This window comes from Mus musculus, chromosome X (assembly GCF_000001635.26).
Source record: "Mus musculus strain C57BL/6J chromosome X, GRCm38.p6 C57BL/6J".
In the NCBI taxonomy this organism is placed as follows: domain Eukaryota; kingdom Metazoa; phylum Chordata; class Mammalia; order Rodentia; family Muridae; genus Mus; species Mus musculus.
In genome coordinates, this window is record NC_000086.7 from 69,831,227 (window position 1) to 69,847,243 (window position 16,017).

The following is a 16,017-nucleotide window of genomic DNA, read 5'->3' on the forward strand; positions in this document are numbered from 1 at the left end:
TTTTATTACATATTTTCCTCAATTACATTTCCAATGCTATCCCAAAAGTCCCCCATACCCTCCCCCCCCCACTTCCCTACCCACTCATTCCCACTTTTTTTGGCCCTGGCGTTCCCCTGTACTGGGGCATATACAGTTCGCGTGTCCAGTGGGCCTCTCTTTCAATTGATGGCCGACTAGGCCATCTTTTGATACCTATGCAGCTAGAGTCAAGAGCTCCGGGGTACTGGTTAGTTCATAATGTTGTTCTACCTATAGGGTTGCAGATCCCTTTAGCTCCTTGGGTACTTTCTCTAGCTCCTCCATTGGGGGCCCTGTGATCCATCCAATAGTTGACTGTGAGCATCCACTTCTGTGTTTGTTAGGCCCCGGCCTAGTCTCACAAGAGACGGCTATATCACGGTCCTTGCACCAAATGCTTGCTAGTGTATGCAATGGTGTCATCATTTGGAGGCTAATTATGGGATGGATCCCTGGATATGGCAGTCTCTTGATGGTCCATCTTTTTGTCTCAGCTCCAAACTTTGTCTCTGTAACTCCTTCCATGGGTGATTGTTTCCAATTCTAAGAAGGGGCAAAGTGTCCACACTTTGGTCTTCGTTCTTCTTCAGTTTCATGTGTTTTGCAATTTGTACCTTATATCTCAATATATTAAGTTTCAGGGCTAATATCCACTTATCAGTGAGTACATATTATTTGAGTTCTTTTGTGATTGTGTTACCTCACTCAGGATGATGCCCTCCAGGTCCAACCATTTGCCTAGGAATTTCATAAATTCATTCTTTTTAATAGCTGATTAGTACTCCATTGTGTAGATGTACCACATTTTTTGTATCCATTCCTCTGTTGAGGGGCATCTGGGTTCTTTCCAGCTTCTGGCTATTATAAATAAGGCTGCTATGAACATAGTGGAGCATTTTTAAGCAAACCAACAAAGCCAGTCAAGACCCACTTGTAGATCTGAAGATCCAACCCTACTTTGCTTTAAAGTTATTAAAGTGGCAAATGGATACTAAGCAAGGAGGGCTTCAGAAATATACCTTTCTTTAAAGGGAAAACAACACTCAAGAAGTCACATGTTCTTTATTTCAATTTACATCATGTGTCAGATAATAATGTACCCCAAACACCACAACAATAACTCTGAAATCTTCCATTAGTTAGTTTTTCCCTTCCCATCCTCTGACTAAGTGCTCTGGTTCCCTGAGACTGCATATGGTACAACAAGGTACATCTCATGGCTCTTTACACATTTCTTTCCCAATAACCAGAAAGGAATAATAGAGGCAGTAGACATTTTATTGCTGTTAAAAAATAGCAAATATTAGGCTGGGCGTGGTGGCACACGCCTTTAATCCCAGCACTTGGGAGGCAGAAGCAGGCAGATTTCTGAGTTCAAGGCCAGCCTGGTCTACAGAGAGAGTTCCAGGACAGCCAGGACTATACAGAGAAACCCTGTCTCAAAAAACCAAAAAAAAATAAAAAAATAAAAAAGCAAATGTTGTGCTGAACACTGGACTTACATTTTCTCATTCACTCTTACTAAAATCCCAATACTATCTTACACTATAGGACATTTTATAGGTGACAATGTATGTTTATGAGAATTTAAGCCAAAACTAACCCAAGAACTCCCAGAGATACAGTAATAAAGCAAAGACTTAAACCCAGGTCAGTATACTGCCAGAGCTAGCTTTTAACCCTGGCACTACACTGCTAAGAGTAGCACCTGAGAGAGTTTCCTTAATAGTTACCTGCTATTGTTTTCTGTCAGCAGGGATCACAGCTACTTAATTAATTTTTAGTCCTGCCATCCTCTATTTACTGTTGCCACATACTTGGGGGCTTTCAGAAAAAGAGCCCTTCTAATAAAAATGGTGGCTTTTTATTTTAACTGGTAGAAATCAGAGTTGAATATTAAGCATGTGAATTAGACATATCATTTCTATTGCTTCATAGTGAATGCCAAAGTCTACATACACATCCCCATAAATTGACTATTGCCCGTATAATTAGGAAAGAATAGTGGTTTAAGGGAATCAATTTATTTCGCCCTCCAGTAAAAACACAAAGGTAGTACTGTTTTCAGTGAATTACAGCATCATGTAGTACACCCTAATATTTCTGAAAATGGAAATATTTTCCTTCTGAACACACTTGAGATTCACTTAGATTTCTTCTTAGGAATATATACCATAACCTCTGGCTCCTGTGGATCAATGATTCCTAGCAAAAGACTTTGGGAACAGAGCTCTCTCTCAGGAGCTCCTGGTTACAGTCTGCAGGACCGCCTTGTGAAGAACCCTTTACTTACCAGCTAGAGGAGAGTATATTTTCGAAGGAACGTTAGAAACTAGTATTTAAAACAAACAAACAAACTTGGGTTGATTTGTAGTTATATGCTTTTGATCTAGTCAGATACAGGGGAAAACAAATCACTCTTTTAATCTTCACTGAAAGTTTATTTCTCAATGAATGTGTATATATTTGTGTATGTGGACTGTCACTTAAAGTCCAAGGTAGTCTGGTTTTATTGTTGGTTAGTTGGTTGATTACAAGGTGTCATGGAGCCTAAAATAGCTTTGAACTCAAACTTGCTATGTAACTAAAACTGTCCTTGAACATTTGATCATCCTCTACAACCACTCCTGCTTTCTGTGGTTCTGAGAATGGAGCCAGGGCTCCATGCATAGTGGGCAAGTACTCTACTAAATCTGTTTCCAGCCCACATCACCTATGAATTTCTTAGCGCTGTGTAGTCACTATACAGAAAGTCCCTATAAAGTCTCTACATATGTGTGAAATGTATCCTTGTTGCTGTTTCTCAATTTACAGCCTGAGCCACCCTCAACCAACAAATGGCAGCTAGACAAATGGCTGAACAAAGTCACGTCCCAGAACAAGTCATTTATTTGTGGCCAAAATGAGACACCCACAGAGACCATTTCTCTGCCTCCTCCAATAATACAACCGGTGGAGGTCCAGGTCAAAGTGAAACCAAACCCTAGCCAGGCTGTGGCTGTACCCAAAGAAAGGCCTCTCCTTAGTCTTATTAGGGAAAAAGCTCGACCAAGGCCCACACAGAAAACTCCAGAAACAAAGGCCTTGAAGCATAAGCTGTCAACATCAGTTGACACAGTTTCTCAAAGGACAATTGGAAAGAAACAGCCCAAAAAAGTTGAGAAAAACACCAGCTTTGAGGAGTTTACCTGGCCCAAACCAAATATTACCAACAGCACTCCCAAAGAAAAAGGAAGTGTAGAGCTTCCTGACCCACCACGAAGCCGAAACAAAGCTACTGCCCACAAACCAGTGCCTAGGAAAGAGCCAAGGCCTCATGTCCCTCTGGCCACTGAGAAGAAGAAGTATAGAGGGCCTGGGAAGATTGTCCCCAAGTCCCGGGAATTTATTGAAACAGATTCATCTACATCTGACTCCAACACAGACCAGGAAGAGACCCTACAGATCAAAGTACTGCCACCTTGCATTACTTCTAAATCCAAGGAAACTTCTAATGCCAGCCTGACACTTAGCACCTTGACCAATGGCAACAGCAACAACTTATCCACCAGCAATGAGGAGACAGCTTTTTCCCCGCCTCCTGCCATGCAAACTGAGCTTTTGTCCCCTCTACGGGATCATGAAAATCCAAAAAACCTCTGGGTGAAGATTGACCTCGACTTACTTTCTAGAGTACCTGGCCAAAATTCAGTCCCAGTAACACCTGCAAAGACAGACTACAAGGAGACTGCCTCTAAACCCAAGCGTCAAACTGCTGCCACAGCTGTGGAAAAACCAGCCCCTAAGGGCAAACGTAAGCACAAGGTGAGTTGCCCAATGGAGTCTGCCATGTGGTTTTGAGCAGAGGCTACTAAAGTTATCTGAAGTCTTTTTTTTTTTAAGAGAACAATGACAGAGAATTGCTAACTTTGGTAAAAGAAATGACATTTTCTAAGTGGAATGAAATGTTTGACATTTGATCATGGTGTTAGGAATAATCAGGGTATATGGTAGCCATTGATAAGGGTAGCTGATATAGAATAAGAGAAATTATGATATATAGGAAATAAGAATAAAAACAAACCCCTTTGCTATAATGCAGTTCCTGGAGTAAGTACCTTAGATTGCTCCTACTGTCAATGGCTCCTATATTATTGTTCACAGTTTACCACTTCAGCATTAGCAAGTTACATCTCTGCCCATAAGTTACCTCTCTGCATTTGCTCATTTCTCTGGGCAAATATTAATGCATTCATAAGTCAGCTATCCTGGGGTATCCTTCCATCTACCACACTAAAGTTTTATATACCTTCTAGGATTAATAGCCCTACTTGAAAGGATTACTCTGTGAAAATTTCATCTGAAGATTCCTTGTTATCAATTCTAGGCTCACATAGGGTCACCAGAAGAGGAACTCTAGAATTAACTTGACAAATTAAAACATGTATAGAGTTTATATCTAATAAACTCTTTCTGATTTATCTCACCTTGGCATAGGTTTTCAGAATCAAGTTCTCTGTGGTGCTGTTTCCTCATAGCACCATAGCAGCCCAGAGATGTGACTACTAATCTGTTCTTCATCCCCACACCCCATTTCTCTCCAGCAGGAGTTGCCTGGAATGTGGCTATTGCTCCCATTGCTTAGCAAAAGACAGATTACCTATAGACAATAGTGACTTATTGAATGAGGTGCTCTAAATGACTTCATGCCCCTGTAATTAGGGGGTTTAAAAGTAGAGACTGAAGGTACCTAAAAAACAGTGAAATATCAGGAGACAGGGGTGTGATATGGGAAAGAAAGGCATGAGGACACAGGGGAAAGCCAGACAAAAGGCATCGATGGAATCATGGATAGTCTGAAAAATGCTGAAGAAAGGAGAGTGATGGGTGAGAGTGATGGGTGAATAGAGAGTTATAGGAGACTGAATGTGACCATATAGAGGAATGTTATGAAATAAGTGAATGCAAGAGAATAAGGAGTAGTTAGGAACTGAGGAAGCCTTGGGACACTGGGAAACAATAAGACAACAGTACAGTGCTAGGAGGTCAGGGATTAGTAGGAGACTGTAGAGCCCTAGAAAACAAATGAGCATTATGAGACTGTGGAGCTTGGGAATGCTAGAGTACCAGATGACTATGGAACACTACGACATAGGCAACAGTAGAAAGTAGGAACACTGAAATAAGGAAGCTCTTGTACATTGGGTAGTGCTATAAGACTGAAGGGTGCTAGGAAATACCACGCGAAAAGTTTGAGATTCTGTGGGACACTGTCAAGTTCTGAAACAAAGAAATGTTACACTGATATGGTGGAACATTAAGGAATGCCAGGCCAACTAGACCACCACCCAGGAGATAAATACAAAGAGAGAGAGAGAGGTACAAGAGAAACAGGAGCTGTAGAAAAATATGGAGTATTAAGAGATGGTGGAGTGTTGAGACAAGGTGGTGCTAGAGAAAACAGAAGAACACTCAGAGATCAAGGATCGCTAGGAGACATAAGAGCACAAGAGAGAGATGAATGCTAGATGATAGGGGACACTCAGAGACAGAGGAGTGCTATGAGACAGGGGAGCACTCAGAGACAGAGGAATGCTAGGAGACAAGGGAACACTCAGAGACAGAGCTGTGCTAAGAGATGGAGGGGGGCACTCAGAGACAGAGCACTGCTAGGAGACAGGGGAGCACTCAGAGACAGAAGAGTGCTAGGAGACAGGGGAGCACTCAGTGACAGGAGTGCTAGGAGACAGGTCAACCCTTAAAGACAGGGGAGTGCTAGGAGACAAGGTAGTACTCAAAAACAGAAGAGTGCTAGGAGGCAGGGTAGCACTCAAAGACAGGGAAGTGCTAGGAAACATAGGAGCACTCAGAGACAGAGGAGTGCTATGTAGTGGGGTAGCACTCAGAGACAGAGTAGTGTTAGGAAACAGGGTAGCACTCAGAGATAGTGGTATGCTAGGAGACAGGGGAGCACTCAGAAACAGGAATGCTAGGAGACAGGGGAGCACTCAGAGACAGTGGAATGCTTGGTGATAGGGTAGTACTCAAGGACACAGGAGTGCTAGGAGACAGAACAACACTGAGACAGAGGAGTTCCTAGAAATAGGGGCAACACTCAGATACAGAGGAGTGCTAGGAGACAGGGGAGTGTTCAGAGACATATGAATGCTAGGAGCCAGGGCAGCATTCAGAAACAGAGTTGTACTAGAATACATAAAGCATTCAGAGACAGAGAAGTTCTGGTATACAGAATAGTAATCAGAATTAGAGAAGAGATGGAACATATAGAATAACTCAAAGAGAGGCTCGTGCAAGGAGACATGAGAACATTCACAGAGGAGTTCTAAAAGCCATGGGAGTACTCAGAGGCACAAGAGAGCTGGGATACATGGTAATGGTCAGACAGGGGAGTGCTAGGAGACAGACGAGTATTCAAAGACAGGATATAGCTAGGCCATTTGGTGCACTCAGGGACCGGGGAGTTCTAGGTGATGATTGCATGACTGATGATTGCCTCATGCTAGGAGATTATGAGATACAAGAATGGTAAGGAGCCCTAGCAAATGGGATCACTAGAGATAGGAAATACTAAAAGAGGAGAAATGCCAGGATACTGAGGAAGCTATGAAGAAGGGATAGTATAGATTCCAGAGAATACAAGATAGCTAGGGACAACTTCAATTCTACAAGATCTTTCAGACAAACACACTGTAGATTCAAAAGCAGTTGTACACTTGAGCTAATTAACGGCTGGAGTAATAGGAGAAAAGAAAATATTTGGAACTTTGGGGATGGTGTAAGACAAAAAGTCTAGGAAAATGGTGAGCCCCCTGAGAAGACTGCTTGAAGACAGGTAATTCAAAATGCTGGCAGAACTAGGGAATGGAGGAATGCTAGTAGACAGTGAACAGTGACAACAGGCTACATGCAGAACTCTGGGGGTTGAGCAAATGGTAGAACATGGGGAGTGCTAGTTTACTGGGGTGTTCTAGGAGACTGCATATCCTGGGAAACTAGGAAACACTAGGGATCTAGGGGTAGGTTGGCACCAAGAATTTGGAGAGTGGAGTGTACAGAGACAGGAGGGAGTAACAGTCTTTGCAATGTTTGCAGGATAAGTAGGAGATAGTAAGAGATTCAAGTATTAGTGATTGGGGAACACTAGGAGAGTGAGGAGCAGTAGAAGACTGGGCCATATTAAGAGAACTGGAACAGTGAGAGACAGGGGAGGGATCTCTGGCATACTGGGCAGCACTAGGAGTGTGAGAAGCAGCAGGATACAGGCAGGTCCTAGGAGACTATGAAATGAGTAAGGAGACAATGCTGCACCAAGAGACTAAGGAGTTCTAGGATGCACACAATTTCTAGGAATCTGGGAAGTACTAGAAGAATGACCTGGGGGTACCTAAGAACTAAGAGACTGGGGAAATCTAGGGGACTAGAAACCATAAAACTTGGGGACAACTAAGAGGCAGGAAAGTTCTAGGAGACTGTATGGTATTGAGGGACAAGATTCCTGGGAAATTGCTAGGAGTGGTGGAGTAGCAGCATGACATTGAGCATGAAGAAAACAGTCAAGCATTGAGAAGGGTGAAAGTTCTACAAAGACTGCAACAAAGGGGCATATTGAGAAGTAGGGCCTTCCCAGGCAACAAAGGGATACAAGAAGACAGGAGAATACCAAGAAATTGGAGAGTGCCAGGGAAATGAAAAGATCTGTGTGATTGGAGGGGCTGCCTCAAAGGGGCTGCTTGAAGGCAAATCAATTCTAGGAGGCAGGTGAGTCCTGAAGAGAATTCCCAGTGTTCTCTAGTGAGTCCTGCACTAATCTATCCAATGAAAGGATTCCAGAACTGTTGAGTACCATGTGTGGGACTCTTGACCTGCTTTGATTCTTTTTTCTTATTGATGAGAACAGTACAGAGTGAACATATGCCTCTGCAATGAATACATTTACAAACTAAAGGCCTGACACATTCTCCTTTCACTTACATGTTGTTGATTATGTAGACAGCCTTTATAAGCCACCCACAAGCCTCATGTTGTTTAAACAGGATTTGTGTCATGTTGAGGTTACAATGTTCATTTCCTATCACTGTGTAAAGGCACTGTTGATGAGAGACATGTATAATTATAGATCCTCTTCACTTTTCTTATAAGGTTCCTGTGCCATACAATCTTTAATCAGATATTTATTTATTTATTTATTTATTTATTTATTACTTATTTGCTTTACATCCCACTTACTGCTCCCCTCTCGGTCACCCCCTCCCACAATCTTTCCCCTATCATCCTCCCCTTCTCCTCTGAGTGGGTAGGGTCCCCCCTGGGTATCCGTCCACCCTGGCACTTCAAGCCTCTAAGAGCTTAGGTGCTTCCTCTCCCACTGAGACCAGACAAGGCAGCCCAGCTAGAAGAATATATCCCAGACAGGCAACAGGTTTTGGTATAGCCTTGTTCCAGTTGTTCAGGACCCACATGAAGGTCAAGCTGCACATCTACTACACATGTTTGGGGAGGCTTAGATCCAGCCTATGTATGCTCTTCAGTTGGTGATGCAGGTTCTGAGAGCCCCAGGTTAGTTGACTCTGTTGGTCTTCCTATGGAGTTCCTATCCCCTTCAGAGCCCACAATCCTTCCTCCTATTCTTCCATAAGAATCCCCAGGCTCCACCCACTGTTTGGATGCGGGTATCTGTCTGAGTCAGCTGATAGGTGGAACCTCTCAGAGGACAGCATGCTCCTGTCTGCAAGCATAACAGAGTATCATTAATACTGTCAGGGATTGGTACTTGCTCAAGGGATGGGTCTCAAGTTGGGCCACTTATAGTTTAGCCATTCCCTCAGTCTCTGCTCCATCACCCATGCCTGTATTACTTGTAGACAGGATAAATTGGAGGTTGGAAGTTTTGTGGGTAGGTTGATGTTTCTATCCCTCCAAATGGGGTTCTTGTCTGGCTACAGGAGGTGGCCTCTTCAGATTAATCAGATACTTACATTAAAGTTTAAGCCTTTCATACACCAACTTCTTGGTAGGACTAGATTAGGAAAGGTTAATTGCTTTTCTGTCTGATCAAAGGTATACATTTATCTCCCCACCAGAAGCAAACTGTCTTATTCAATTTGTGTGTGTGTGTGTGTGTGTGTGTGTGTGTGTGTGAGAGAGAGAGAGAGAGAGAGAGAGAGAGAGAGACTTATCTAGATATATGTTGTATGTATTTGAAGCTCTGCATATTTTTCCCCATAAAAGCCAGCAGAAACTGCAGAGAAAATCCCTGAGAAGAAGCAGCGCCTGGAGGACAACACTACTATCTGCCTGCTTCCCCCTTGCATCTCACCAGCCCCGCCCCACAAGCCTCCCAGCACTAGAGAGTAAGTTTTCCCTGTTTCAGTATCCTCGTCCTTTTGTGATTGTTTTAACACCATGTTTGAACATATTGGGGGACTCCTGTCTCATTAGAATATCAGGCTAGAATCAAGAGTGGCTTAAACCAAGCTTGACAACAATCTCTGGCAAGTGGGTCTAACATGAATTAAAAACAGAATATGGGCTATCATATTTAGGGTGAATATGAGCTTTTAAGAACCATTTCTTTGTTATAGCTCAGAATAGTCATCAAAATTAACCACAGGGAACATTCTGCACCAAGCAAAAAATAAAAAAAAAAGTGAATTAAAAAGAGGAAATATCAGAAAACATACATCATCTTAATGAGATCAATCTGCTTTTGGACAAGATTCAGTCCTGATGGTGACTAGACAATTTCCCTTATCATGATAGGATGCTATTTTAAATGCCATTTCCTAGTGTTAATACAAAGCTACAAGAGTGGTCCTTGAACCTGCCTCTACAGAGGTCAGGAGAATAACATGTTTAGGAAATTGTGCTCTACCCCATGATGGCAGTTCTGTGTTGAGAAAGGCCTGGTAGAGATACATTTTGATTCTAACAAACTGACCCCTTTCTCCCTTCTTTCTCTATGGCAAGTTTCCAAAATTAAACGTGAGGAATTCTACTCCTTTCCCTAGTCAAAGAACATCATCTTCCTCCAGGGATCTCTAACCCTCTGTTTCTAGTAATCATTATAACGGAGTCCTTTCTGCTTTTATAAATATTACTTAACTAACAGTCAGCTACTCGAGACATTCTATCTGTGTAATTATTGCAATAAATTCATTCAACATTGGAGATTATTCCTATCAAAGCCCAGTTTTGGTGTCTATTAGCAGCCCAAAGAAGAGAGGCAATCTGGACAACTGCAGCTAACAATTGATTTCACAGATTACTATTTAACATCAGTGATACAGCATCAATCTGCTCCACAGATCAGATGTAGGAAAGAAGTTATCAGCTTGATGTGTTTGGCTTCGTGTTTTGAAATGAAAGGTAGAAACAGCCTCCTTATTGCTACACCTGCTCCTCAAAGTAACATTTGATCCCTAAGATGCATGCCTCTCACACTAAAAATCACTTAATATTTTGACATATGTATGTATCTGTCTTTAAAATATCTATTAACATAGTTCTCAGAAAAAGAAACCCAATAAAGCATCTGGAGTCCCTTTTGCTGAGTGTAGACCAGGTATATGCGGAAACACAGACCTTGGTGCTCAAATATAGTCATTCCTGGAGGAATGATAAAATGGCATGGGGTGATGCTATCCCTCCTTAGTTCCCAGACTGGGCCCAGTCATAGCACCTAGACAAAAGAGAGAGCACAGGGTAGTGAGCGATTGCCACACCTTCAATGCTTTACTAAGCAAACTTACCAGGGAATTGTTGCTCCATTTTATGGAAGAGTCACTATCAAGAGTAAAGTAACTCTCAATTGAGAAAATGGTATTTTTAGTACACAGGCTTTATATGTACTCTGTTCTTACAGTAAGTGGGAAATTACTATTTCCCTGGGAGAATTTATCATTCAGATATAGAGACTTTAACATGCTCTTGTGCTTGTCAACATCAAGTCCTTGGAACTGAAGAAAGATGGGAGGACTGGTGCCTTAGGGGTCTTCTTTTGGTAACCCTCTTGCAATCTTTATCTGTTCTCTTGTTCTTTGACCCTTTGCTTAAAATCCTTAAAAACTCCTAAGAGAAAATCTTCTCCTTTCTAAATGAATATGCTAAACCTGATGAAGATGGTATATCTTATTGTGACAACTGGAGTTACCCCATCAATCCAAAGGAAGCTCTTTTGAGTCCCTCACAACATCCAAAACTTGACCAAGCCATAGCAATATTCTTTTGTTCTGATCTACTGTCCTCTATCCTATATAAAGACAGACACAAATACACTGATACACACAAAAGAAATAAAAAAACCCCAAACTGTTGGTCCATATGTTCGCTATCATTTTATATGGTGTCAATATTTACAATAGTAAAATGGCTAATATTTCAAAGAAATTTCAAAAATAGTTAGAAAATGTTTTATATTAATTTTGGTCACTCAAGATAATGGTAGAAATATTTTCACTTTTAAAAAGGTTCACTAAATGGCAATAAAATAGAGCCACATGAATGAGACAAAATATGAGGAAGAGGGCATATGTTACTATAATCAGCATAGCTGTATCACACAGTAAAAGAGAACAAGTAGTGGCACTGATTTCTCTTTCAGGGAATCAGACCACCTGAATGCTTGTTCATCCTTGATTTGTTGCTTTGAGATAAAGCAAATCTATATATCTAGACACTGACTGAAATTGACCAAGAGGAAAACATAAATTCTTGTTGACTTAATTTGCTATTGAAAATTGAAGTCAATAATCATGAAAAGTAAATGGCTGCACAGTGCAATATTAGTTGTCCAAGAAAAGATTAAAATTCAAGTAATCTTCATTGATTAGCCCAAGACAGTAACTAAAATGAAAATCCATGACCCAATTACCATGTAAAGCAGTTAGCATAAGATTTTAGTTGTTTTGTTTTATTTGAAGTCTCAGTCTTTTTGATGGTGCCCATTTAATGGGCAGATAAATCACTTTAAAAGCACGGGGGTACTTTTAGTGCTGCATATGTCTCTTGTCAATATCACCAAAGAATATTTTAAGTAGTTTTTTGTAATGTATTACATCAGCACTTCAATATAACAGTTTAAGGTGAGTGGATGTTTACATCTTGGCATTGGCATACAGCATTTTAAAAGCCAATTTATAATGTTTTACACTAGTCTTTAGGGTGTAATTTTATTTCTTAGTGTATAAGCATATTTCTTTTAAATGTGGAATGTATTGTTTATTGTATCATTTATTGCTAGATTATTTGGTTAAGTCTTAGAAGAGAGTATCATGGAAAATAAAGGGGTTGAAGTCTACACTGTATTTTTTATAAGACAGCTACTTGACAATAATCTTGATAGATTTCAGATATACTGTAGCACTCACATTAAGTATCTATATTGGTCATATGATTCTTCTTCTCAGACAGAATGAGTCTTGGAGGTATATGCATGTACATATCTCCATATGTATGTAGCAAGATCTTTCCAGTTCTTTCTATGTATTTTTCTGTGTTTATATATATATATATATATATATATATATATATATATATATATATATATATATTATCCAAACAGGTATCAAATCATCAAGTTATGCATCACTTTAGCTGATGAGACCATAATCCTGATGAAAATTGCAAATGAAACAAGATAAGACTTTATGGCACCCAACACTTTTTGTTTCCACAGAAATTCATCCAGGAGAGCAAACAGGAAAAAAGAAGAAAAGCTGTTCCCTCCTGCACTTTCCCCACTGGCAGAGGATCCTCCACGTCGCAGAAATGTCAGTGGCAACAATGGGCATTTCGGTCAGGACAAAAACATTTCCATGGCTGGACAAATCACCTCTAGCAAACCTAAAAGAAGTGAAGGCAAATTCTGTGCTACTTTCAAGGGGATATCTATAAATGTAAGTATCTTAGAAGAAATACCATGTCAAGTAAAAATAAGTTAATGCAGCTCAACTAGTGTGACTTGACCAAGGGACTGTTACAAGGGAGGAATAGGCACAGAAGAACCAAGCATGTCTCTGTATAGAACTGCTCAAACTCTCTATTATTCCAAAGGCCCTGTGTGTCCTTTGTTAGATCTCTTGATATCTTGAGGGTAGGAAGGGCACTGCCATGATACTGAACACAGAAACTGCTATGTGGTAGGCACTGATCTTCTAAACCAGTAGTTTCCAACCTTCCTAAAGCTGCAACCCTTTAATGCAGTTCCTCATGTTGTGCTAAACCCTAACCATAAAATTATTTTTGTCGCTACTTCATAACTATAATTTTGCTGCTGTTTTTTTATAAATTACTTGTTTTCTTTTTTTTAAAGATTTATTTATTTATTATATGTAAGTACACTGTAGCTGTCTTCAGACACACCAGAAGAGGGAGTCAGATCTTGTTACAGATGGTTGTGAGCCACCATGTGGTTGCTGGGATTTGAACTCCGGACCTTTGGAAGAGCAGTCGGGTACTCTTACCCACTGAGCCATCTCACCAGCCGAATTTTGCTCCTGTTTTACATCATAATGTAAATATCTGCTATGCAGATGGTCTTAGGTGATCCCTGTGAAAGAGTTCATGACCTACAGGCTGACAGATGCTGTTCTAGTGAACAAAAGAAATAGGTGAAATCAAGGTTGCCCAAGGTCACCAAACAGGAATAGAAATCCCAAGTTGCTGCTTTCCACTATTCAGATTTTCAAATGTGAATTGTTGGAAAAATAACATTGACTTTCTATGGTGGGTCTCTTTCTAAAAGGTACAATAATGTCTCTAAGCTAAACAACTCTACAGTCCTTTGAGTATTCTGCACTACAGCTCAATTAGCATAGATTATGGAATGATATAATTTCAATATCCATAAACAATGTTACTTTCCTTTTCAAGTATAAGAATATGAGCTATTGAAATGGTGAGTCCCAGCCTCACTAAAGAATATTAATGACCAATATATATCCAACCTGGAATATTCACTCTTTTCTACTGCAAAATCTTGGAAAGCAGGGACATATCAAGGGAATTATCTTTGTGTACTGCCTAGCATATTGTCACAAACAATTAGGTTTTCTAAAAATGAAGATTTGTATTGTGATACATATAAGCAAATGTCATAAATTTTATTATGGCAAAGATAATGCTTTAAGAAACTGTAGTCAGATACATAAGAAATAAAAAATTACTAGGGAAATGTTACAAATATCAGTATATTTTGTCCTGGAAATGCATCCTTCATGTTGTATAACACTTACCTGAATTCTTTTGTTTTTTACTTTGAAATGTAAATTGAATTTATTTTCAACTAATACAGGAAATCAAAATAGTACATGACTATGGGGTATTATGTGGTCATTGGGTGCAAATACATAATGCACTCAGTATATATTAATTTAAACATAGTTCTTCATATGTCCATGTTTTTTTCCAAAGGTATCCATCCTTTTCCAAAGGTAATTATCAACTAAAAAAATTAATGACTTTCATGTGGAATTTATATATAAACAAATGTCACACTTTGATGATGTCCACCCTGTTTTCTTCCAGGTACCCCTCTTCTTAATGACTAATAGTCACTCTTTTATTTCAGCCCACTTTTTAAATAGTTTCTGCATATGAGAGAGACCATGGGATGTTCTCTTTTTGTATGTGTTAATTAATTATTTGATTTATTTACATCCCAAATTCTGCCCATCTTTTTCCCTCCCCCCGCAACATATCTTTATTTGGAATCTATTCATTCAAATGGATATGCCTTAATGAAAAGCTGTATAGCATTATTTAATCTTCCTTGTAAAATAAGATATATCTAATATTAAAGGAAACATTTCTTAAAAAGAATGACTAGCTAGCCAGGAAAAACAATCAATTTCTCATGGTTCAAATTTTCTTTTTTTAATTAATTATTTTATTTATTTATATCTCAAATGTTGTGCCATCCTGGTCCCCCCTCACAGAGTTCTTCCCGCCTCCCTCTCCCCTTCACCTCTGAGAGGATGTCCACCCCAGAGTATACCCCCTCCTTGAGCCTTTAAGTCTCTATAGGATTAGGTACATCCTCTCCCACTGAGGCCAGACAAGGATGTCCTCTGCTACATATGTGTCTGGGACCTCAGACCAGCCTATGTATGGTTTTTGGTTGGTGGCTCAGTCTCTAGGAGCTCCAAGGGGTCCAAGTTAGTTGACCCTGTTTGTCTTCCTATGGGATTGCCATCCCCTCAGTTTCTTCAATTCTTCCCCTAATTCTTCCATATGGTCCCCTATGTCACTACAATGGTTGACTGTATGTATCTGCATCTGTCTGAGTCAGCTGTTGGTAGAGCCTCTCAGAAAACAGCCATGCTAGGCTTCTGTCTGCAAGCACAACATAACATCAGGAATACGGTCAGGGTTTGGTGCCTGTGCATGGGATGGATCCCAAGGTGGGGCTGGTTACTGGTCAGCCATTCCTTCAGTCTCTGTTCCATTTTTGTCCCTTCATTTCCTTTAGTCAAGAACAATTCTGGGTTGGTGTCCCCATCCCTCCACTGGGGGTCCTGTCTGACTACTGGAGGTGGTCTCTTCAGGTTACATATCCCCACTGTTGGTCATTTCTGTTAAGGTCACCCACATTGACTCCTGGGAGTGTCCCCCATGCCAGGTCTCCTGGACTTCTTAGAGATTCCTCCCATACCCACACCCATCCCAGCTGCATATTTCCATTCATGCTCCTGCCCTCTGGACCTCTCTCCTGTCCCCCCATACCTGATCTTGTCCCCCTTTTCCATTTCCCTGTCCTCTCCCACCCAGGCCCCTCCCTCCCTCTGCCTCCATGATTAAAATGAACTGACCTGTAAGCATATTTCATGTTCATATACTTTTCAAGATTATGACTGTATCTAATATTTTCCAGTTAGATGTTTCTCTGCTGACATCAATGCCATATGTGTGGTATATTTGTGCTTCAAGGTTCATGTCACAGATCTTGCTCATAGAAACAACTGACACTGTTCTAAGTTAAGCTTACTGTTTGATCTGGGT

General features: G+C 40.5%; 1 protein-coding gene across 8 annotated transcripts in view; it reads left to right on the forward strand.

Moving 5' to 3' along the window:
• Window positions 1-16,017, forward strand: part of Aff2 (AF4/FMR2 family, member 2) — a 511,865-nt gene that overhangs the window by 471,037 nt on the left and 24,811 nt on the right. For all 8 annotated transcript variants that reach the window (XM_006527821.4, XM_030251226.1, XM_006527820.4 and 5 more), the window contains exons 10-12: window positions 2,836-3,825; window positions 9,250-9,371; window positions 12,695-12,914. In XM_006527821.4, coding sequence (XP_006527884.1) covers window positions 2,836-3,825; window positions 9,250-9,371; window positions 12,695-12,914 — 1,332 coding nt within the window. The remainder of the gene's footprint in view (window positions 1-2,835; window positions 3,826-9,249; window positions 9,372-12,694; window positions 12,915-16,017) is intronic.